Raw genomic sequence first — 25,996 nt, 5'->3', positions numbered from 1 at the left:
TTAAAATGTGCAACAATGTCGCATATTTCAGAAAAGACATGAAGTAGGTACAACATTTATGAGCAATGTACTAGTGACAAAATTCGTTACATGAGACATACCTATCTGAATTTCTTAGGCTTGTCTGTGTTGTGTTGACTGTCTACAAAGATTAATTCACACTACTTATATTTGCCTTTCTACTGGGATTTTCTTTCTAATTTCAGCAATTTCAGGGATCAGTTGCACTGAACTTGACTTGTGTGATAGTAGCCAGTTTTGTAAAAATGGAGGCACTTGTTTCATCAGTGACAAAAGAGTTTGTGTTTGCCCACCAGGATTTACAGGTACGTGCTTCTGCATTTTAATATTATTCACATATTTAAATTATAATTTTGTCTTTCTTTTTTCCTATCATTTCTTACACATCCAATGTGTTGTCAGATAAATGAGAAACTGTAGTTGTATGCAAGCACATAGCACATATTGATAATTTATATTGCTTGGAAGTCATCCAAAATTAAAACACGAATTTTGTTATACACTGTTGCACCTGTAAGTGTTGCTGCTTTATTGCCACAAAGCAAGCACATGATGGACAGTTTTACAGATATCTTATTATTAGTGGTTGGATATTGTAGGTGGTTGGCACAGCAGTGATTTCTATCCTGTTTATCTCCCTGTCAAACACTCTACAATTCAACTACACAGTGAGTGGTTACCTCTATTTCTTCCACTATTTGTTTTTTGCCCAGGGCTTTCCATTGTATTTGTTGATTACTAAGATGTTTTTAAGGATTAATTTAAATTTTGAGGAAGTGTGGCAGTAACTCATCAGCTAAATGAAGTTGAGATTAAAAATACTTTAAACTGAACGTAATCAAGTAATTTAGAATAACCATATCCATGGACTCATATTTTAAAAGACCTTTAACCCTTTAGTGCTGGCAGAGGGTGCTGTGGACATCCCACACATTAAAAACGGCTCGTACCATTAGCTTAAATTTTCATAATTGTCTAAAATCCCTGTTAACTTTCTAACAGTAACAAAAGAAATTAAATTGGAGTACACTAAATTTTGGTTATCGTTGTTGTTCAGTTGCCAAAAATATACAGTGGACTATTCAGGACACTTGCACCAGTCCTAATGTAACAAAAACCAAAATAATACCATGTGTCAGGTTTTTAGATTTTATGACCATTTCATTGTTGTTGCATTTCATGTTGTGCTATGTCAACCCATTGTTGTCCACTATTGCCATTCTAACCACTTATCAAGTGAAATAAAAGTCTTGGAGTCAGTTTGCTTTCAGTCACTGATGGTAACGTGTCAATGTACAGTTTGTGTACATATGAAGAAAACAAAGGTGAATACATAGGTTACATAAAGAAGATGAAGCAGGAGAAATGTATGACAATTCAGATTCAGAATCATCTGGATGAGTGAAGAACTGGAACATGAAACTGACACAGGGAGAAATAACTTTTGAAAATAATTTCTCAACGAAAAGGATGAAAAACCCTTTGCCGAGAAATATAAGGAGACAACCTCAAAATACTATTATACATCTAAAAGATGTGAGAGGTTCAGCCAGAATTGCAAAATTGATCTTAGAGGGTGTGGGACACTAAAGTGCTGCTTGTGGGAGCATACAGGGCAACTTGGGGAAGGGGTAGTGCAGGACAGCTAGGTGCAGCCAGCAAGTTAGACGAAGGGCGGCGGTACAAAAAAGGAAAGAAGTAAAAAGTATGTGGGTTCATTAGTGGGATAGAACACTGCGTGGGAGCAGGAAAGGCGATAGGGAGGGTTACAGGAACATGGGATATATTGCAGAGAGAGTGCCGACCTATGCAGTTCAGAAAAATTGGGGTTGGTGGGAAGGATCAAGATAGCACAGGCTGTGAAGCAGTCATTGAAATGGAGAACGTTTTGTTAGCTCAGCAGCTGGGTGGTCCAGTTTCTCAGCCACAGTTTGTTAGTGGCTAGTCATTTGCACAGACATCTTGTTGATTGTCATGCCCACATGAAACGCTGCACAATAGTTATAGCTTAGCTAGTAGATCACATGAATGCTTTCATAGGTAGCACTGTGTTTGATGGGATAGGTGATGCTTGTGACCCGACTGGAGTAGGTGTGATGGTGGGAGGATGTATGGGACAGGTTCTGCATCTAGGTCTATTACAGGGATATGAGACATGAGGCAAGGGTTTGGGAAGAGTAGGGATGGACGAGGATATTGTGTAGGTTCAGTTGGTGGCGGAATGCCGCTGTGGGGAAGGATAGTGGGTAGTACATTCTTCATTTCAGGGCACAAGGAGAGGTAGTCGAAACCCTGGTGAAGAATGTGATTCATTTGCTCCATTCCTGGTTGATACTGATTCAGGAGGGAAATGCTCCTCTATGGCCAGATGGTGTGACTTTGGGAGCTGATGGGTGACTGGAGAGGTAAGACATGAGAGCTCTTTCTGTACAAGATTGGAAGGGCGATTACAGGCTGTGAAGGCCTCAGTGAGACCGTTGACATATTTCAAGAGGGAATACTCATCGCCTATGCGACAGCCATGAGTGGCTAGGCTGTATGGAAGGGACTTATTGGTATGGATTGGATCACAGCCGTCTAAGCAGATGTTTTGCTGGTGGTTGGTAGATTTGATATGGATGGAGGCACTGCTGTAGCCATCTCTGAGATGTAGGTCAAGATCGAGGAAGGTCACTTGTTGGGTTAAGGAGGACCAGGTGAACCGAATGGGGGAGAAGGTGTTGGGGTTCTGGAGGAATGTGGATGGGGTGTCCTCACCTCCGATCAAGATCACGAAGATGTCATCAGTAAATCTGAACCATGTGAGGTATTTGGGATTCTGAGTGGCATAGGATGATACCATGCCGGTGTCTGGGGTACAGCAATGGACTGTACAGTGTAATAAAGGCCCTCACACATAATTAGGAAAATATATAGGTGGTGTGATACAGTTGGGAAGGAATATAGCTTTATGCAAAAGACATGCAGTGGGTCAGTACCTGGTGGGGAGTTCATAGATTTCACTGCAGATGGCAGTTTAAATTACATGCAGTTACATATCACAATGCAACAGTGTTCAGGAGCATTTTTAGTTTTCATCCTGAAAGATCATTTAACATGTACATGGTCACCTCAGTTCTATGATTTTCAGGGAGAGTTGCCTGGAAAGATAGCAGTACTCAATAATTGTAACATTGTTAGTAGCAACAGTACATGGTAGTGAGTGCTTTGGTTTTTAATCGTTTATTTGGCATTGTAACTGGATGCACACCCTTTTCACTGTGCTGAAAGAATACATACTTGCATTGATGTACTAGTTGTATTCAATAAATTAACCTTGTCATCTAATAAGATCACTAGAGTGATTCACATTAAGAACCACTTACATGTCGTGAGAAAATTTCTTACTGTGCTGTTAAGCTAAACCTCCAATTTATTATGAATTTTTCAATGAAGTAATTGATGCCCGATTATATATGTATAGAGGGGAGAGAACGATAGTGCTAGCTTGTTCGTATAATAAAGATGTAAACTTGTCATCAGCAGTTGACTGGCCAGAAATTGCATTGCAGTGTTCCAGTTGTAAGAGGGGCATTTGAAAAGTCCATGCAAAGTCTGAGAGATGGCAACACCGGCGTGTATCGAGGTCATGTTTAGTTACTTGCATCTTTGGAAAGAACGCACACCAAGTTTCAGCCTATTGGTCTCTTTCTTTGTGTTTGGCATTCGTGTGAATAAAGGAAGTCGATTGATTGTAAAAAAATGGACGAAAAAGAATTTCATGTGGTGATTAAACATTACTTCATGAAAGGCAAAACTCCTCGGGAGACTAGAGAGAATCTTGATAAACATTACGGTGATTCTGCACCTTTGATTAGAACAGTTTATAAGTGGTTTCAAAATTTTCGGAGTGGCCATATGGGCACAAGTGATGGTGAACGTTCTGGATGCCCTGTGGAGGTTATGACTCCAGAAATCATTGATGAAATCCATGATATGGTGATGGATGACAGAAGAGTTAAGGTGCATGAGATTGCTAGTGCTGTGGGCATCTCGAATTAATGGGTAAATAATATTTTGCATATACATTTGGACATAAGAAAGCTATCTGCAAGATGGGTTCCATGATTGCTCACGCTTGGCCAAAAACGGAATTGTGTGAAGTGTTGCAAGGATGGTTTGCAGCTGTTCAGGAAGAATTTGCAGGACTTTAAGCATCGTTTCATCACTATGGACGAAACATGGATACATTACTGTACTTCTGAGATCAAACAACAATCTAAACAATGGGTTACCAAGGGAGAATCTACACCAAAAAAGGCAAAGACCATTCCTTCGGCCAGAAAGGTTATGACGACTGTCTTTTGGGATTCGCAAGGGATAATACTCATCAACTATATTGAAAAGAGTAGACTATTACTGGTGCATATTATTCATCGTTATTTGACTGTTTGGAAACCAAGCTGCAAGAAAAACGCCGGCAATTGGACCGCAAAAAAGCCCTTTTGCATCACGACAATGCACCAGCACACACCTCAGTAGTTGCGGTCGCAAAATTAATGGAAATAGGATTCCTATTTGTTTCATATCCCCCCTTTACAGCTTTTTTTCCAAGCCAAGTGTAAAACTTGAAATGTTGCTTTTTAGAGTCTTATGTGTTGTAAGATGAGTAATGAGTTGCTACACGATACTACGAGCTGCACAAACCTAATAGTCTGATGTTCAGGAAAAAATGAACAGATTCAGTAAATATTGCAGTGCATTATTTAAACAATTTTGAGGTTTTTTCATGTAGCTCTGGTAGCAGCAGAACAAGAGAAAAACTAACAATGGTGTCTTTCCTTTCGTTCCTTTTTTTAAGTGATGTTTGACAGCTGAATCTATGAAACTGTATATTTTCCTGTGTGATGCATCTTTAATGTGAAATCACTATAAAAATCAAAAGTAATTGATTTAACCATTATTTCAAATACTGAAGAGAATAGTTTTTGCAGTACATTTCTATGTTTATTTACTTTTCTCTCAGTGACCCGTTCCTTATACTGCAATTTTAGACTACACGATCCAGTCACATTAAGGTACCACTGCCCATGTTCAACATCAATATGCAGTAAATACTCACAGACGGCATGGAATCATTTCCAAAACATCTAAGTTTTTAAACTGTTTATGTGCTGCAGTGGTTGAAGTGTACAATGCATGGCAAAATGGCGCTATCGAAAGCCGGTGTCAACGTAGCTGTGGTGCATCGCAGGTCATAGATGACGGGTGAAGAATGCTAGCAGAGATATGTATGGATGGACAGACATGCAACTGTTGAGCAACTGACTGCACAGATGCATCAAGGGGCTACCAACTGTGTCTCCTCAGTGACTGTAGTGAACATTGCCATATATGGGCCTCTGTGGCAGGCAGGTTCATGCACCCATGCTGACTACTGTTCACCAGTGACGAAAGCTGGAACTTCCACGCCAGTACTGCAGCTGGATGTCCGCTGACTGGTGACAGATGGCCTTCTCAGATGAATCACATTTTATACACCATCAGACAGATGGCTGTTGGTGTTTACAACATGAAATGTCTTTAAGCAAACACTGTGCAACTGGGAGGGGAGCTTACAGTCTTTCAGTGTTTTTGTGGCATTCCCTGGGTGATCTCATCACACAGCTCACAGTGTACATGCATGGTTTGAAGAGCACCAGAATGAGTTTACAGTACACTGCTGGTGACCAAACTCCCCTCATTAAAACCCAGTAGAGAATTTGTGCATCCACCTCGGCCAAACTATTCGCACCATGGATCCTCAACCAAGATCCCTAGCACAGCTGGGCGTGACCCTGTAGTTGACGTGGCTCCACATCCCAGTCAGTATCTTCCTGAACCTTGACTCTATTCCTGTTCATCTCATGCTGCAAAAGGCAGTTATTCAGGCCTTTGGCAGGGGGTTACAGTAATGTGACTGGAAGTGTAAATATGGCAACATTGTGCTTGACTGTTAGACACTGTGTTAAAATATTTCATATAGATGGAAATTACATACTGTTTTTTAGCAATATAAATATAATTTTCTTTCTGTTTCTAACACTCAGTAATAAAATATAGTTTTATTTCAGTGATCACCATCAAGAGGTAAAATCATGACCTGAGGTCAGTAATTTCTATGTGGGAGTGCATGTCATTGTGTATTGCATAAAAATGAATTAAGTTTTGTTAGTGATCCATTTTATGTAATTTGATGAGTGTTGTAAAATTAGTTACATAGTGTTCTGTGCATCTACAGCTTGTCTAAAAAAAATTGCATCTTTGCAGTTGACATATTACCAATGTTGAAACTTTGTTAATCTGAGTACATTTTTGTGCCATTATGTGATAGTGACTTTGAGCATGCATTTGTTTTTGCATGAAAAGAGCTGTTTTGCTGAGTTTGTCAGGATGTAACCATTCTATTCATTTCAGGATTTACATATTGAAACTGGGAAAGTTTTTTGTGCTTATAACGTAGTATTAATTAATTAGGACTGCATGCAATCTGTTATGCTGCCTTAGAACATTTGTTGCTTGCATTCCATTTTACTCACTGTTAAATATAAACATTCACCATCAGACAAGTTATAGTGTGCTCATTAGAACTTAATTACATATGTGGCTGCTTGTACAATCTTGTGGATAAATGTTTGTTTATGAACATCTGAAACTTATGGTGAAATCTATGAGCCTCTGATGAGTACAGATTCTGTCATATCCAAAGAGTATCCAAGATAGTTTCTCTTAAAAGGTGCAGCTAAAAAGGAATCATGTAGCAAAACCTAGGCTTCATGTCACAATATGTTTCTTACTATTTAAACAGAAAATAAGTTTTGTAAAGATCACACTCTATTGTAAGAATGACTTGAGGAGATTTCTGATACTTAAAAATTAGTAATATTTGACATAGTTGTAACTCTTCTTATAGTGACGAAAAATTAAAGAAAATAAGTGGCACAGTCTTTGAGTTTGTACCTTCAGGAATTCTGATGACTGTTGGCTGATAGCTTATATCCTCACAGAACTAACGACCCCCCTTAAGAGAGCTATAGGTGGCTTGACATTTATTATTAATGATTTTACAACACTTCACTTTTTCCAATTGCTGCTGACTTAAAAGCAGCTACTGTTACATTGCGCATCCAAGCAGGATGACACTATGCCTCCTATATCTGCCATTTTATGAAACCCTAGATTCAGAGTAATGCTGACTGTGTCTACTTTGTGGTGATTTTAATACCATGATGTTCTGTAGGGTTCAGCTATTTTCGTCTATCCCAGGGGGTGACCTGTTGAAAGTGTGGTATTTACAAAGGACAAAGAATGCCTTCTGAATGGGGAGCAGAGTACACACTTCAACACTTCTGCAGACTTATTCTTTGGCATTGATTTTGTTTCATGCTCTTTCAACCTGGCAGACAGTTCAGTGGAAATAGTTTGGTGATCTGCTTGCCAGTGATCACTTCCCAATATACACACAACAAAAAAGTTTAGCATCACCTCGGTTCCAGAACCTGTACAGAAAATTGGAATAGAGATCAACATAAACATTATTTCTGCCCTTTTTATGGGCCATGAAAACCACACATTGCATGTTGTACCACCATACAGCGAGATCTTCAGAGGTGGTGGTCCACATTGCTGTACACACCAGTACCTCTAATACCCGGTAGCATGCCCTCTTGCATTGATGCATGCCTGTATTCATCGTGGCATACTGTACACAAGTTCATCAAGGCACTGTTGGTCCAGATTGTCCCACACCTCAACGGTGATTTGGCATAGATCCCTGAGTGGTTGGTGGGTCACGTCGTCCATAAACAGCCCTTTTGAATCCATCCCAGGCATGCTCGATAGGGTTCATGTCTGGAGAACATGCTGGCCACTCTAGTTGAGCGACGCCATTATCCTAAAGGAAGTCATTCAGAAGATGTGCACAATGGGGGCACGAATTGTCGTCCATGAATTTGAATGCCTCTCCAATATGCTGCCGGTATGGTTCCACTATCGGTCGAAGGATGGCATTCATGTATCGTACAGCTGTTACGGCACCTTCTGTGACCACCAGTGATGTACATTGGCCCCACATAATGCCACCCCAAAACATTAGGGAACCTCCACCTCGCTGCACTCGCTGGACAGTGTGTCTAAGTCGTTCAGCCTGACCGAGTTTCCTCTAAACATGTCTCCGACGATTGTCTGGTTGAAGGTAAATGCAACACTCATTGATGAGGAGAATGTGATGTCAATCCTGAGCAGTCCATTCGGCATGTTGTTGAGTCCATCTGTACCACACTGCATGGCATCATGGTTGCAAAGATGGACCTCACCATGGATGTCAGGAGTGAAGTTGCGCGTCATGCAGCCTATTGTGCACAGTTTGAGTCGTAACACGACATCCTGTGGCTGCACAAAAAGCATTATTTAACATGGTGGCATTGCTGTCAGGGTTCTTCCGAGCCATAATCCGTAGGTAGAGGTCATCCACTACAGTATTAGCCCTTGGGCAACCAGAGTGAGGCATGTCATTGACAGTTCCAGTCTCTCTGTCTCCCCTCCATGTCCGAACAACATCGCTTTGGTTCACTCCAAGATGCCTGGGCACTTCCCTGATTGAGAGTCATACCTGGCACAAAGTAACAATGCGGACACGATTGAACCGTGGTATTGACCATCTAGGCATGATTGAACTACAGACAACAAAATGTACCTCCTTCCTGGTGGAATGACTGGAACTGATTGGTTGTCAGACCCCCTCCATCTAATAGGTGCTGCTCATGCATGGTTGTTTACATCTTTGGGCGGGTTTAGTGATATCTCTGAACACTCAAAGGGACTGTCTCTGTGATACAATATTCACAGTCAATGTCTATCTGCAGGAGTTCTGGGAACAGGGGTGATGCATAACTTTTTTTGATGTGTGTAGATACACATTCATAGCAGAATGATCCAAAATAAATATACAGTAACGGATTTATTCATAAAGTGAACCAAAGATTATACTGACAACTGCTCTTCTCCGTTCTTGGCCTTTATCCTGTATCTTGATGGAGTCAGAAAGTTAATCTGGTTTTGGTTGGTTTAAAGGGGGGGGGGGGTGTCCAAACAATCTGGATTTGGCATTGTTAGTGGTGTAGGATGGTTAGATGATCTTCTTGTCTGTGAACATTTTCAAAATGTTTGTTAACTGTGTAAATGAGGAGGGACATGAGCAATAGCCCAGTATTCACCTAGTTGGATGTGGGAAACCTCCTAAAAGCCACATCCATGTTGGCCAGCACACCAGTCGGGTCGGTGCGCCTCCACGAATTCTGGATGTAGTGTATTAATGTGCACAGATATAGGGACGGGTTCACTGTACAGGCAGCTGGTAGTGTTATCCAACCATTTTAGGTATTCAAACACTATCAGCATGATACTCCCATGCTGCCGCTGCATTCATGTCAGTCTTAAGCACAACTAGAACATTTGTTTGTCTCCTGCTGTCTCTCAGTAATGAATGGAAAGTTACAGATTACTATGAAGGGGGAAAGAAAAGGATTGTTGTTGTAAATACTGATCTCGATAATTCAACCACTAATCTGCTGTTATGTGGGAGAAAGTGTTTGGTGGGAAACACTATAAATTCTGCTGTGAGTGAAACAAACAGAAAGGTATCAGGGAGAGGTGAGAGATCCCTCATAAGTTATGTGTTGGAGATTGAAGTCCTCTCAACAATCTCAGTACAAGTCTTTGTGATTTTGGCACCTGCTTCTTGTGCTGTCTTGGTATTATATTCAACAATAATAAAATAGTCTTTGCAGGACTGCTGACATGACTTCTGCACCCGTCTCCAGGACTGCTCCCTCTTTCTCTGCAGGTGTGCCTCTGGGACTGCTCCCTCCATCTCTGCATGTGTGCTGTCTCCTGAACTCCTTCCTCAGCCTCTGCACTTGTGCCGACACCTCTCCTTCCTCAGTGCACATGTGCCGACACCTGTCCTTCCTCAGTCTCTGCACATGTACTTAAAGGACTGCTACCCCAACTCAGAGTCTGTGCTTGCAGGGCCACACTTTTTAAATTATACTTTCTTGCCAATCAAGTATACTTCCTATTTGATTTTCTTTGCCCTTCACAGTTCGTCTCTTCCTCTCCGTTCCCACTTCACCCCTATACACTTCACCTCTCCCCTCCCCTCCCTCTTGTGCTCTCTCCCCTCCCCCTCCAGTTATCTCTCCTCCTCCTCCTCCTCCTCCTCCTGTTATCTCTCCTCCCCCTCCAGTTCTCTCTCCTCCCGCTCCAGTTCTCTCCCATCCCACTCCAGTTCTCTCCCCTCCTGCTCCAGTTCCCTCCCCTCCCCCTCTCTCACCTCCCTCACCAGTTCTCCCCCCACCCCCGTTCTCCCCCTCCCCCTCCAGTTCCCTCCGCTCCCCCTCCAGTTCCCTCCGCTCCCCCTCCAGTTCCCTCCGCTCCCCCTCCAGTTCCCTCCGCTCCCCCTCCAGTTCCCTCCCCTCCCCATCCAGTTACCTCCGCACCACCACCTGTGCTCTTCCCGCACCCTCCTGCACTCTCCCCACCCCCTCCTGCGCTCTCCCCGCCCCCTCCTGCGCTCTCCCCGCCCCCTCCTGCGCTCTCCCCGCCCCCTCCTGCCATCTCCCCACCCCCACCCCCTCCTGCGCTCTCCCCTCCCCTTCTCCTCATGCACTCTCCCTCCTCTCCCCTTCCCCTCATGTGCTCACCCTCCTCTCCCCTTCCCCTCATGCGCTCTCCCTCCTCTCCCCTTCCCCTCATGCGCTCTCCCTCCTCTCCCCTTCCACTCATGCGCTTTCTCCTCCCCTCCCATCCCCCTCCCCTCATGTGCTCTCCCTTCCCTCACCCTCATCCGCTCTCCCCTCCCCTCCCCTCACCCTCATGCGCTCTCCCCTCCCCTCCCCTCACCCTCATGCGCTCTCCCCCCTCCCCTCACCCTCATGCGCTCTCCACCCCTCCCCTCACCCTCATGCGCTCTCCCCCCTCATGCGCTCTCCCCTCCCGCATGCGCTCTCCCCTCCCCCCTCATGCGCTCTCCCCTCCCCCCTCATGCGCTCCCCCCTCCCCTCCCCACCACTAACCCTCATGCGCTCTCCCCTCCCCTCCCCTTCCCCTCATGCGCTCACCCCTCCACTCCCTTCCCCTCATGCGCTCTCCCCCTCCCCTCCTCTTCCCTCCCCCACCTGTTGTCTCCTCTCCTCTCCTCCTCCCCTCCTCTCCCCTCCCCCACCTGTTCTCTCCTCTCCCCTCCCCCACCTGTTCTCCCCTCTCCCCTCCCCCACCTGTTCTCCCCTCTCCCCTCCCCCATCTGTTCTCTCCACTCCCCTCTCCCACATGTTCTCTCCTCTCCCCTCCGCTCCCCTCTCCCACATGTTCTCTCCTCTCCTCTCCCCTCCACTCCCCTCTCCCACATGTTCTCTCCTCTCCCCTTTCCTCCCACCCCCCACCTGTTCTCTCCTCTCCCCTCTCCTCCCACCCCCCACCAGTTCTCTCCTCTCCCCTCTCCTCCCACCCCCCACCTGTTCTCTCCTCTCCCCTCTCCTCCCACCCCCCACCTGTTCTCTCCTCTCCCCTCTCCTCCCATCCCCCACCTGTTCTCTCCTCTCCCCTCTCCTCCCATCCCCCACCTGTTCTCTCCTCTCCCCTCTCCTCCCATCCCCTACCTGTTCTCTCCTCTCCCCATTCCTCCCATCCCTCACCTGTTCTCTCCTCTCCCCATTCCTCCCATCCCTCACCTGTTCTCTCCTCTCCCCTCTCCTCCCATCCCCCACCTGTTCTCTCCTCTCCTCTCTCCTCTCCTCCCCTCCCCCACCTGTTCTCTCCTCTCCCCCTCCCCTCCTCTCTCCTCCCCACCTGTTCTCTCCCTTCCCCCTCCCCTCCTCTCCCCACCTATTGTCTCCTCTCCCCCTCCCCTCCTCTTCCCTCCCCCACCTGTTGTCTCCTCTCCCCCTCCCCTCCTCTTCCCTCCCCCACCTGTTGTCTCCTCTCCTCCTCCCCTCCTCTTCCCTCCCCCACCTGTTCTCTCCTCCACCCTCCCCCACCTGTTCTCTCCTCCACCCTCCCCCACCTGTTCTCTCCTCTCCCCTCCCCCACCTGTTCTCCCCTCTCCCCTCCCCCACCTGTTCTCCCCTCTCCCCTCCCCCACCTGTTCTCCCCTCTCCCCTCCCCCACCTGTTCTCTCCGCTCCCCTCTCCCACATGTTCTCTCCTCTCCTCTCTCCTCCCCTCCCCCACCTGTTCTCTCCTCTCCCCCTCCCCTCCTCTCTCCTCCCCACCTGTTCTCTCCTCTCCCCCTCCCCTCCTCTCTCCTCCCCACCTGTTCTCTCCTCTCCCCCTCCCCTCCTCTCTCCTCCCCCACCTGTTCTCTCCTCTCCCCCTCCCCTCCTCTTCCCTCCCCCACCTGTTGTCTCCTCTCCCCCTCCCCTCCTCTTCCCTCCCCCACCTGTTGTCTCCTCTCCCCCTCCCCTCCTCTTCCCTCCCCCACCTGTTGTCTCCTCTCCCCCTCCCCTCCTCTTCCCTCCCCCACCTGTTGTCTCCTCTCCTCCTCCCCTCCTCTTCCCTCCCCCACCTGTTGTCTCCTCTCCTCCTCCCCTCCTCTTCCCTCCCCCACCTGTTGTCTCCTCTCCTCCTCCCCTCCTCTTCCCTCCCCCACCTGTTCTCTCCTCCACCCTCCCCCACCTGTTCTCTCCTCTCCCCTCCCCCACCTGTTCTCTCCGCTCCCCTCTCCCACATGTTCTCTCCTCTCCCCTCTGCTCCCCTCTCCCACATGTTCTCTCCTCTCCCCTCTGCTCCCCTCTCCCACATGTTCTCTCCTCTCCCCTCTGCTCCCCTCTCCCACATGTTCTCTCCTCTCCTCTCCCCTCTGCTCCCCTCTCCCACATGTTCTCTCCTCTCCTCTCCCCTCTGCTCCCCTCTCCCACATGTTCTCTCCTCTCCTCTCCCCTCTGCTCCCCTCTCCCACATGTTCTCTCCTCTCCTCTCCCCTCTGCTCCCCTCTCCCACATGTTCTCTCCTCTCCTCTCCCCTCCTCTCCCCTCCGCTCCCCTCTCCCACATGTTCTCTCCTCTCCCCTCTGCTCCCCTCTCCCACATGTTCTCTCCTCTCCTGTCCCCTCTGCTCCCCTCCCCCACCTGTTCTCTCCACTCCCCTCTTCTCGCATCCCCCACCTGTTCTCTCCTCTCCTCTCCTCCCCCACCTGTTCTCTCCTCTCCTCTCTCCTCCCCTCCCCCACCTGTTCTCTCATCTCCTCTCTCCTCCCCTCCCCCACCTGTTCTCTTCCCTCCCCATCCTGTGCTCTCCCCTATCCCTCCTATGTTCTCCCTTCCCCCTCAAGTTCCCTCACCTATAGCACCCATTCTCTTCCATCCCCCTCCAGTGCTCTTCCATCGCCTCCTTTACATCTTCATCTACACCTACATCTACATACGTACTCTGCAAGCCACCGTAAGGTGTGTGCTGTAGGGCACCCTGTATCACTAATGGTCTTTTCCTTTCCTGTTCCACTCGAAAATTGGGCGATGACGAAGTGACTGTCTATATGCCTCTGTATGAGCCTTGATTTCTTGTATCTTATCTTTGTGGCCCTTAAGTGAAATTTATGTCAGCTGGATCAGAATCTTTCCGCAATCAGCTTCAAATCCTGGTTCTCTAAATTTTCCCAATAGTTTTCCTCGAAAAGAACTTTGCTTTCCTCCAGGAATTCCCATTTGAGTTCCCGAAGCATCTCCGTAACCCGTGTGTGTTGTTCATGAGAAATCTAGCAGTCCACCTATGAACTGATTCAATGTCTTCCTTTAATCTGACCTGGTGCAGATCTCAAACACTCAAGCAGTACTCAAGAACAGGTTCCATTAGTGGCCTCCTTTACGGATGAACCAAACTTTACCAAAATTCTCCCAATTAACTGAAGTCAACCATTCACCTTCCCTACCACAGTCCACACAGTATCGTTCAATTACAAGTTTGTTTTTTGTATTCATCCACATTAACTTACATTTTTCTACATTTAGAGCTAGCTGCTATTCATCACACCAGCTAGAAATTTTGTCTGCCACCATGTATCCTACTATAGTAACTCAACTTTGACACCTTACTGTACACTACAGCATCAGCAGAAACAACCACAGATTGTTGCCCACCCTATCTGCCAGATCATTTATATGCGAGAGGAAGTCGAAAAGTAAAATGACTCTTCAGAAAAGGAATATTTACTCTCATGATAGAAAACTGAAACATACATTTTTTTTCTACATAACATCCCTGCATTTCAACATGCTTTGCCCAATGTTTCACAAGTTTTTTGATTCCATAGGAAAAAAGTTTTTTGGTTGCACCTGTAACCAATTTTGCACCACATCAGTTACTTCTGCATTGGTTGCAAATCTTCTTCCCCTGAACACATCCTTCAATGGTCTAAACATATGTAAATCGCTTGGAGCCAGGTCTGGATTGTAAGGCGGGTGTTCGAGCTGTTTGAATACCAACTCCTTTATTGTTTCGGCCGTCCATTTGGCAGAATGTAGCCGAATGTTGTCTTTCTGCAGGATAACGCCTTTTCTCACTTTTTCCCAACATTTGGATCTAATAGCAGGTTTCAGTTTAGTTTGCAATACATCACAATAATTCTTATTGCTCATAGGTTCACTTGTTGATATAAAATGAATGGCTACCACATCTTCCAGTCCCAGAATAGTGTTAGCATAATCTTACCAGCTGATGGTTGACATATAAATTTCTTAATTTCTGGTGATGATGGGTATTTCCAAATGAAGCTAATGGGCTTACTTTCCAGTTTGTGATGATGCACCCATGTTTCACCTACAGTAACAATTTGCTGTAAAAATCCATCTCCCTCACGATGATAACGGGCCAAATGTTTACAAGAGATGTCCATCCCTTGTGCCTTATGGTGCACTGATAATTCTTTCAGTATCCGCCTTGCATACTCTTTCCAAAAATCTTCTGGTGCACTGACAATTATTTCAGTACCCTCCTTGCATACTCTTTCTGGAAATTTATCCTGTGGTGTAAGATGGAATATGCTGAACCATGACTGACTTGTAAAGTATTGGCAATTTCATCCATTGTGATTTGTCTGTTTTCCAGCACCAAACCCTCAATGACTTCCAAACTGTTCTCAGTTGTTGACATCAATGGCCTGTCCAATCTTTCATCATCAAATAGAGAAGTTCTTCCCTGTTTGAAGCACTCTATCCATTTGTTGATCTTGCTTGATGATACGAGAGCTGTCACCATACTACACTTACATTTGATGAATAATTTCTGCAGGTTTAACACCTTCCACAAGCAAAAAGTTAGTTACTGCACTCATTTCCTCCTTCGTACATATTGACAGTGGAGCTGCCATGTTTTACAGTTTGTTACAATATGACGACTAATGCGGGAACAAGAGTGACACATTGCATAGAATTGTTGCAGACGAAAGTACTTCAGCCTTCAGTACTAGCTGTGTTACCTAGCCCTAAGGCAGGAAATTGCAAAAGTCCATATAAAGTAAATAATAACAGTCCTACTAAACGCCTCCAGGGCACTCGTGTCGATACCCTTGTCCCTGATGATCCCTTGCCGTCGAGGGCAACATACTGGGTTCGATTACTTAAGGAGTCTTCAACTCGCTTACCTGGGAGGTTATTCCATATGTTCATACCTTCGTTAACAGTCTGCAGTGGGTCACTGTGCCAGATGCTGTCGGGAAATGTATAAATATGGCATCTGCCTGTTGCCCTACATCCACAGTTCACAGTATATCATGCGAGAAAAGACCAAACTGAGTTTTGAATGAGTGATGCTTTCTAAAACCATGCTGATTCATGGACATGAGCTGCTCTGTCTCAAGAAAATTTGTTATATTTGAACTGGAAATATGTTCAAAGATTCTACAGCAAAATGATGTTACGGATATTTGTCTGTAATTTTCCGGGACCACTCTTTTGCCTTTTTATATACAGGAATCACCTGAACTTTACACAGAAGTCACCTAAACTTTCTTCCAATCACTTGGGACTTTGCTCTGGGCGAGAGATTTATGATAAATGTGAGTAAGGTGAAGAGCCAATACCATCCAGACATGGTGACTTATTTGCTTATTAATATGTCATCCAAAAGGGTTCCTGCACGATGGTCAGATGGTGGTATGTTTGTATGATTCTTCTGCATGAACAGTTTCTTAAATGCAGAATTTAAAACTTCTGGTCTTGTTTTACTATCTTGAACTGCCACAACAGACTGGTCAGCGAGTTGCTGAATGGAAGACTTAGATCCACTTAGTGATTTTACATAGGGCCAGAATTTTCTCGGGCTCTCTGCCATATCTTTTGCTAAGGTGTGATGGTAAATGGTAATGAGCGGTTGGCGTCATTGTCTGGGAGGCCCCTTACAGGGCAGGTCCGGCCACTTTGGTGCAGGTCTTATTACATTCAATGCCACATTGGGCGACCTGCGTGCTGGATGGGGATGAAATGATGATGAAGACAACACAACACCCAGTCCCTGAGTGGAGAAAATCTCCAACCCAGCCGGGAATCGAACCCGGGCCTGTAGGACTGCAGTCCGTCACGCTGACCACTCAGCTACCAGGTCAGACGGTATGATGGTGGTAGTTGTTGTGTGCTTTCTGCATATATTATCTTTTCACAGATGCACAAATCTCTACTAATCTTTGCCTGTTGTCATTTATTCATTCTTTTTTGAATCGAGATGGCAGCAGCCTCTCTTTCCGCAGAATACCCCAAATTTCGTTGTTAAACCATGGTAGATCTTTCCCATCCTGGATCCACTTAATAAACACGTAGTTCTCCAGTCCAAAATTTACAATTTGTTTCAGCTTTTCCCATAATTCCTCTACATCCATCTAACTGGAACTAAGTGATGTCAGTTCAGTGTCTAAGTGAGATACTAACAACTGCTTTCTGATCTTTCTGGCAGAAACAATTTCCTAGCTCCTTGACTAATTTATTAACTTTTGTAACCTTAGTTGCTATATTGACATCATGATCACTAACCCTCGTCTCTATACTGACACTGTTGATAAGGTCTGGCCTGTTTGTAGCTACAAGATCTAAGTTGTTTGCATTGCATGTGGGCTGCTGAACTAACTGCTCATGACAGTATCCAGAAAATGTGTTCAAAAGTACTTCACACAACTTTATGTCTGTACCCCTTGCAGTGAACCTGTTGACATCCCTGTCTATACTCAGTAGGTAAAAGTCACCTCCAACTACATTTGTGTCCAAGTTTAAAGCAACAAATGGAAATTTTGCAAGGTTGCATTTAATTTGCCATGGAACAGTATAAACAGGTGATAGTAAAGTAGAAAAAATGTAAAGAATACAGAATGTAAACAACTCAACCTGCATAATGGTAGACACAAATGTTCTTTGTTTCCTTCCAACTTAATGGATTTGCACACAACTGATTAATGTGCTCAGTATAGGGTGTGAGCACTTCTGGCAGCAATGTAGGCCTGACAACAATGGGGCATGCTGTGTATGTTGTCATCAATCTCATGTTGAAGCAGTAATGCCAATTCTTCCTCCAGAGCTGCTCACAAGTATTGGGGAATGGTTAGTGGATACTGACATGATGCAGCCTGTCTCCGTAGTGCATCCCAGACATACTCTATGGGGTTCAAATCAGAAGAGCGATCAGGCTACGCCATATGTGCAATGTCTTCTGTTTCCAAGAAAACATCAACCACCCGTACTCTGTGAGTTCGAGCATTATTGTTCATCAATACAAAGTCTGGGCCCACAGCATCTCACAACAACAACTGCATACTACACTCCTGGAAATTGAAATAAGAACACTGTGAATTCATTGTCCCAGGAAGGGGTAACTTTATTGACACATTCCTGGGGTCAGATACATCACATGATCACACTGACAGATCCACAGGCACATAGACACAGGCAACAGAGCATGCACAATGTCGGCACTAGTACAGTGTATATCCACCTTTCGCAGCAATGCAGGCTGCTATTCTCCCATGGAGATGATCGTAGAGATGCTGGATGTAGTCCTGTGGAACGGATTGCCATGCCATTTCCACCTGGCGCCTCAGTTGGACCAGCGTTCGTGCTGGACGTGCAGACCGCGTGAGACGACGCTTCATCCAGTCCCAAACATGCTCAATGGGGGACAGATCCGGAGATCTTGCTGGCCAGGGTAGTTGACTTACACCTTCTAGAGCACGTTGGGTGGCACGGGATACATGCGGACGTGCATTGTCCTGTTGGAACAGCATGTTCCCTTGCCGGTCTAGGAATGGTAGAACGATGGGTTCGATGACGGTTTGGATGTACCGTGCACTATTCAGTGTCCCCTCGACGATCACCAGTGGTGTACGGCCAGTGTAGGAGATCGCTCCCCACACCATGATGCCCAGTATTGGCCCTGTGTGCCTCGGTCGTATGCAGTCCTGATTGTGGCGCTCACCTGCACGGCGCCAAACACGCATACGACCATCATTGGCACCAAGGCAGAAGCGACTCTCATCGCTGAAGACGACACGTGTCCATTCGTCCCTCCATTCACGCCTGTCGCGACACCACTGGAGGCGGGCTGCACGATGTTGGGGCGTGAGCGGAAGACGGCCTAACGGTGTGCGGGACCGTAGCCCAGCTTCATGGAGACGGTTGCGAATGGTCCTCGCCGATACCCCAGGAGCAACAGTGTCCCTAATTTGCTGGGAAGTGGCGGTGCGGTCCCCTACGGCACTGCGTAGCATCCTACGGTCTTGGCGTGCATCCGTGCGTCGCTGCGGTCCGGTCCCAGGTCGACGGGCACGTGCACCTTCCGCCGACCACTGGCGACAACATCGATGTACTGTGGAGACCTCACGCCCCACGTGTTGAGCAATTCGGCGGTACGTCCACCCGGCCTCCCGCATGCCCACTATACGCCCTCGCTCAAAGTCCGTCAACTGCACATACGGTTCAGGTCCAAGCTGTCGCGGCATGCTACCAGTGTTAAAGACTGCGATGGAGCTCCGTATGCCACGGCAAACTGGCTGACACTGACGGCGGCGGTGCACAAATGCTGCGCAGCTAGCGCCATTCGACGGCCAACACCGCGGTTCCTGGTGTGTCCGCTGTGCCGTGCGTGTGATCATTGCTTGTACAGCCCTCTCGCAGTGTCCGGAGCAAGTATGGTGGGTCTGACACACCGGTGTCAATGTGTTCTTTTTTCCATTTCCAGGAGTGTATGTCACAAGATCTCATCACGATACCTGACAGCAGTGAAATCTTGTCAATTCACCCGTACAATTTTGTGAAGAGCTGTCTGAGTAGTCAACATAATTCCTGCCCATACCATTAGGGACCTTCCTCAATATCGGTCTCTTTCCTTAAAGTTTGGGGTCAAAAATCGTGTTCCATGTTCCCTCCAGATGTGAACCCATCAAGAATCACTCTCCAGACCAAATCAGGACTCATCTGTGAGAAGAATATTGGCCCACTGCTCAACTGCACAGGTGGATTGTTGACCACTCCACCCTAAATGTTCCCTTCTGTGAAGACACGTGGTACACATACAGCAAGTCGCTGACAATAAAGGCCACTCTGCTAAAGCCTTCTGTACACAATTTGCCTCAATACAACAGGTCCAGTGGCTGCAGAGAGATCAGATGGCAGTTGCTGTGCGCTACTAAGGTGGTACTGTTGTGTCCTTACAGCCAAATAACGGCCCTCTCTTTCAGATGTCACACATGGTCAGCCCTGCCCTGGTCTTTGGGATACAGTTTCATTATCAACAGAATGATTCACATTAAGCCATTGGCCCACAACTGTTTGCAACTGTCGTGTTTCCATCCTTCCTATGGTTCCTTACCGCAGAGAGACTGTTAGGTGTCTTCTCTGTGCCATACTACACTACCTGCAACTGTGTACACAGCGATTGTGGATGTGGGACTAGCCGACAAATACTACCCCATCCAATAGGTGCCCTGACATCATTGTTGGTGTGGTTGTCTGTTGACCGGAATGCCATCTTCCGTGCAGAACATGATTGAATGGACATCAGTTGACTCTTGATATGATCATAGCCGACAAATTCTACCCCGTCCGATAGGTGCCCTGACATCATTGTTGGTGTGGTTGTCTGTTGACCGGAATGCCATCTTCCATGCAGAACATGATTGTATGGACATCAGTTGACTCTTGGTATAATCATATCATAACTTAGACACAGGAGGGGAAATAGTGGTTTGTTGCCTTAATTTTGGACACTGATGTAGTATTGCATGATCTCAGTATTTATGCATTACTGAGTGTAGTCTTTCTTTGAATGACTGTAGAACTGTTAGAACGGAGATAGGTGGCTGGTAAAAACACCCAACAATTAAGTTGGCTTAACCTAGAACCATCATACATGACTAGGTAACTTCAGTGACACTCATCTTCGACCTCAGTAAAGAGAATATTTTTGTTAACTGCAATGAACACTCCCCTTCCTATGGCATCTTATCTGTATTTCTGATATATGTTCCATGACTTGCTAAATATCTTGCTCCCGAGAATAATTAGAGTGGGAGAACTTTACTGGAGGGCAGTAAATTTGGGAACCGTGTTACAAATAATTCATCAATTTGTTGATACAATTTTGACAGTCGAGGTGTCCTTACTGTGAATGCGTTCCGACTTCCCTTTCTATGCATCAACTGGTGAGTGTTCATCAGAGTACATCAAATTACCGTTAGCTTAGAAACCTCTCATGTGTACCTGAGTAGGTGCGTCCTTCATGTAGTGCACCACTGACCTAACAATGGGAATCCTACAAATCCCCACCCAATAACGTAAGTATAGAAAGCTGCAGCCAAGACCATTACAGAACCAACGAAGTCTTTGGTTAGTCTCTCCACTTGGCTCCAAATAAAAGGACCCAGTTCATCTCTTAGAACAGTGCTACAAATTGTAAGTCCTGCTTGCACCCTGCATGTGAGACCAACAGCCTTCACCACCTCTACCAGGTGCCTGTTTGAACCGAGGATTGCCTCAGAACCCATGCGAAAAATGTGAGCCACAACTTGCAGATGACTGTACCCTGCACACTCAATAGCTGCAGGCAAAGTCACTTCCACATCTCAGCTGAGGCCCTCTGGCAGACGTACAGAGTGCACATTGGCTTTCTTTCCAGCCCTGAATGCTATTTTCCTAAGGGGCTCCATAATGCGCCTAACATTGTGGTAACTAGCAAACCACCTACACATCTGTGCTTGCTTGGATTCTGCTGAAGGAACCTGTGCACTTACAGGGTGAACAGGCAAGGTCTGAAAATGGCCAGCCTCCACATTGGCCCTCTGCCATGAACAATAAAAAGTCATTACCACTCACCATTCATCCTGCTGTGAGGGCAGATCCACTACATGAGGTACAGTAGGAGGTACCTTGGCAGCAGAACCTGTGGGTTAAAGTGACACTAAGGGTGTCCCATGCAACAGACGAGATTCTCCATAACTGCTACACCCTGAGGCAGTAGCTTGAAGGTGACTGACCATAACCAAAAGCCTGTTCGCTGTTTGTGAACTGTGGCCAGCTGTTCCTTTGTCTGAACGCAGCCTGCACAAAGCTTCACATGCTAGCAAGACTAACTGAAGAAGTAAACTATATAAGCAGACAGAAACCTAGATATGCAACTTTCTACCCTCCTGATGTGTTACCAATGGACACTGATACCTTAATAAACTATGTAGCTGTTCCTGTTCAGAAAAAATGAAAACTGTGTTACAGCCTGCCTGAATTTACACTTACAAAACTTGAGATCAAAGCTCTTAAATAGAAAAACACCCACGAAATGTAAGAAATATACTTATAGGAAAACTCGGAAAAAGCTAAATACATAACTAGCTGCTCTGGAGATATGTATCAAATGACACCTCGGGCCTCCTATTCCGTCCCCTCCCCTCTCTCCCCTACCCTCTCCCATCCCATCCCTTCCTTTCCATGCCCTCCCCTCCCCTGCTTTCCCCTTCTCCTTCCTGTCCCCTGGACTTACGCTCAATTTCGTAGTCTCCTGCTATTATCCACTTTTCGCTGTTTTTTGTCCCCCCTTTGATTTAGAATTCTTATGGCTTTATTTAATTGTTATGTAATAAGATTTTTACGTTTTAGTTTTTTATAGTCACAGTCATTTTGATATCATTATTGTTTTTCATAATGCAAGTTTTTTTCTTATAATTCCATTATATATGTGGAGACTAAACCTTTTGTGCTGTTTTTTCTTAAATAGAATGTACATGTTAAGTAAACTTTGTCTTCCTGTAAGCAGCAAGCCTTGTGGAAATGCAGAGTCTGTTTTTTATTAAGATTCATGACATTACCATTGCTAAATCTGTTCTTACAGGTGTTTGTAATGTAATGCATTAATTCTTTGTGGCTTGTGGCCATTATGTCCTATGAGTATATGTGGATGCATTTTTTTATATTCAGCATGGAAAACTATAATTCGTGGTAGTTATATAGGTACAACCCTTTTTTCTTTAGTCGAATCAGTGAAAGAGGGGCTTCTCTTCTGCTTGTTTACATGTCAGAGTTTCTTTTCGTCTCTGTGTAGAAAGGTAATTCAGCATTATTCTCTTGTGTTAACTACAAATATGTTTGGTGCATTGTATTTAGAGCAACATTCTTGCTATGAAGTTTTTGTTTGCTGTTTTTGTGACTGTTTTAGTTAGTTTTGGTCTCCTAACAAAATGTGAAAATAGTGTTTTAGGTTTTAGTCTCCTTCCTTGCCCGCCCCCCCGTTCCCTTTTTCACTCTTCATAATAGATGTGTACAGATGTGTACATTAAATTATGAAATTGTTGATCTTCCAGTAGGCAAAATATTTAATTGAGTAATGTTTGTCCTAGTTTAGTTTTTATACAATGTTAATTGTCAGCCCTATTCTTATACTTATATCTCTCTGATTTCTTTTCTTTCCTTTTCTTTTTTTTTTTTTTTTTTTAAAAAAAAAAAAACCAGATGTTCAGAGACTCGAAGGGTTGCAGTCTTCTGATTGGTTTGTGGCAGCCCACAACAAATTCCTCTACTGTGCCAGCCTCTTCATCTCAGAACAACACTTGCTCCCTACATCCTCAATTATTTGTTGGATATACTCCAATTTCTGTATTCCTCTACAGTTTTTACCCTCTGCAGCTTCCTCTAGTGCCATGGAGGTTAATCCCTGATGCCTGAACACATGTCCTGTTGTCTTGTCCCTTCTTTTTGTCAGTGTTTCCCATATGCTCATTTTTTTTGCTGATTCTGAGGAGAACCTCCTCATTCCTTATCTTATTAGTCCACCATGTTATCAACATTCTTCTGCAGCGCAACATGTCAAATGCTTTGATCCTCTTTTGTCCCGGTTTTTTTATATTCGGCATGGAAAACTATAATTCGTGGTCGTTATATAGGTATACTTTCATACTGCTGTGCTTCAGATGTAAGTTCTCAGAAATTTCTTCCTCAAATTAAGGCCTAGACAGGAATGCCCTCTCTCTGCCTGTACTAGCCTGCTTGTTATCTCCTCCTTACTGTGTCCATCATGGACTATTGTGCTTTCAAGTTGGCAGAATTCCTTAACTTGGTCTACTTTGTGATCACCAATTTTGATGTTAAGTTTCCTGCTATTCTCATTTCTGCTACTTCTCATTCCTTTCAACTTTTTTCTGTTTACTCTCAGTCCATATATTGTATTTAAAAGACTGTTCATTGCATTTAACAGACCTTGTAATTCTTCTTCACCTTCATTGAGAATGGCATTGCCATCAGTAAATCTTATCATTGATATCCTTTCACATTGAATTTTAATCCTGCTCTTGATCCTTCCTTTCAATGGTATAGATTGAACAGTATGGATGAAAGACTGCATCCCTGTCTTACCCCCTTTTTAATCTGAGCACTTTGTTGTTGGTCTTCCAATCTTATTGTCCCCATTTGGTTCTTGTTCATATTGTATATTAATTGTCATTCCCTACAGCTTATTACTATCTTTCTTATAATTTCAAATGTTTTGCACCATTTTCCATTGTCGAACCATTTTTTCCAGTTTGACAAATCCTATGAATGTATTGTAATTTTTCTTCAGTCTAGCTGCTATTACCAAACACAATGTCAGGACTGCCTCTCTGGTGCCTTTCTCTTTCTGGAAACCAAACTGATTGTCATCAAACAGTTCCCCAGTTTCATCAAACAGTTCCCCAGTTCTTCTGTATATTTTTCTTGTCAGCAAATTGGATGAACGAGCTGCTAAGCTGATTGTGCGATAGCAATCACACTTTCTCACTTATCTGCTCTTGCTGTCTTCAAAACCTAATGGATGCTATTTGTCTGAAAGTATGGTTGCTTTGTCACCAGTCTCATAGGTTCTACACATCAATTTGAATAGTCGTTTGGCTGTCACTTCTCCCAATGATTTTAGAAATTATGATGGAATGTTATCTGTCTCCTCTTCCTTATTTTGTCTCATGTCTTCCAGAGCTGTTTTACATTCTGACAGTAATACTGGATCCCTTATGTCTTCCGTAGTGACCCCAGTTGCTTCTATCATGTCATCAGACAAGTCTTCATCCTCATGGAGGCCTTTAGTTTACTCTTTCTACCTGCTTGCTCTCTCTTCTGCGTTTAACAGTGGAATTCTCATTGCACTCTTAATGTTACCGCCCTTGCTTTTAATTTCACTAAAGGTTGTTTTGATTTTTTTATATTCTGAGTCATTCCTTCTGATGATTTTTCTGTCACATTTTTGCTGTAGTTGTTTCACCTTGGCTTTGCTACACTTCCTGTTTATTTCATTCTTGAGTGTCTTATATTGCTGAACTCCTTTCTTTCGCTGAAAAGTTTTGTACTTACTTCTTTCGTCAGTCAGTTGAAATATTTCATCTGTTACCAAAAGTTTCTTCCCAGTTGCCTTCCTTGTACCTTGTCTTTCCAGCATTTGTGATTGCTGTAATTAGAGGTGTCCAATCATCTTCAACTCAAGTGCCTTCTGTGGCATTCCTTATCACACTATCCACATCTTTAGTGAACCTCATCATTCTTTAGTATTTTAAGTATCCCACTTTCTTGCACACTGATTCTTCCATGCAATTTCGTACATACATATAAGCAATTATGATGAGTGATGTTCTTTGCTAGTTTTATTACAATAACTATGTGGAGCTCCTGCCAGTAGTTCAGGATTTTTATAATATTTTAGTTTATGATTGAAATTTTGGACACTTGTACCGTTATTGAAATGTTGGTTAATGAATATTCGTCACCTTGTAGGTCAGTCTTGCCAGACAGTCATCGACACTTGCTGGCCAGGTACTTGTCAGAATGGAGGAACATGTATTGAACAGCCGAATGGTTATACGTGCAGATGTCCAGAAGGATATAGTGGCTACAACTGTGAAGATTATGACATCTGCAAATTGAATGTTTGTTATAATGGTGGCACCTGCTATGCCAGGAACAAAAGAGAGTATCACTGTGCATGTACACCTGGTGCGTACTCATGCTGTAGCTACCTGAAAGTTTTTTGTATTGTTTTGTAAGTGGTTTTTTAGTGTAGGATTTGTTATACAGTAGTATAGTGTCTATAGCCATATGAGATGGCACTGGTCCTAGGGAAACTTAAAAGCAAAATATCTCTCTCTCTCTCTCTCTCTCTCTCTCTCTCTCTCTCTCTCTCTCTCTCTCCCCATGCTTATTTATAAAGTGTTAACATATGCATATCATATCGTACTCTGGTGGTTGAGATATGATTCAAATCACAAAGTTCATTTTAACAGAATTTTTTGACATTCTCTTGTCATTTCTACATCATCCAATGACACTGCAGCTCATCAAAATTATAGGAAATAATGCCTGCCACATGCCATCCTTTCAATTGCAATATGAGCTTGTACATCAGTGAACCTCAGCTATGATTGTTATGACAGTCGTAAACAAGTTTGATAGCATCTAATGACCTAAATGCTGCTGAGCCCA

The 25,996-nt window shown here is 44.6% G+C and overlaps 1 protein-coding gene across 1 annotated transcript in view; it reads left to right on the top strand.

Annotated features, from left to right (window-relative positions):
• LOC124554996 (protein crumbs) overlaps nucleotides 1–25,996 on the top strand; it is a 355,585-nt gene that overhangs the window by 152,334 nt on the left and 177,255 nt on the right. The window contains exons 10-11 of the mRNA XM_047128736.1: nucleotides 207–326; nucleotides 25,292–25,510. Of these exons, the coding sequence (XP_046984692.1) occupies nucleotides 207–326; nucleotides 25,292–25,510 (339 nt within the window). The remainder of the gene's footprint in view (nucleotides 1–206; nucleotides 327–25,291; nucleotides 25,511–25,996) is intronic.

The sequence above is a fragment of the Schistocerca americana genome, chromosome X (genome assembly GCF_021461395.2).
Source record: "Schistocerca americana isolate TAMUIC-IGC-003095 chromosome X, iqSchAmer2.1, whole genome shotgun sequence".
In the NCBI taxonomy this organism is placed as follows: Eukaryota; Metazoa; Arthropoda; class Insecta; order Orthoptera; family Acrididae; genus Schistocerca; species Schistocerca americana.
This window is presented reverse-complemented; position numbering and strand designations above follow the sequence as displayed.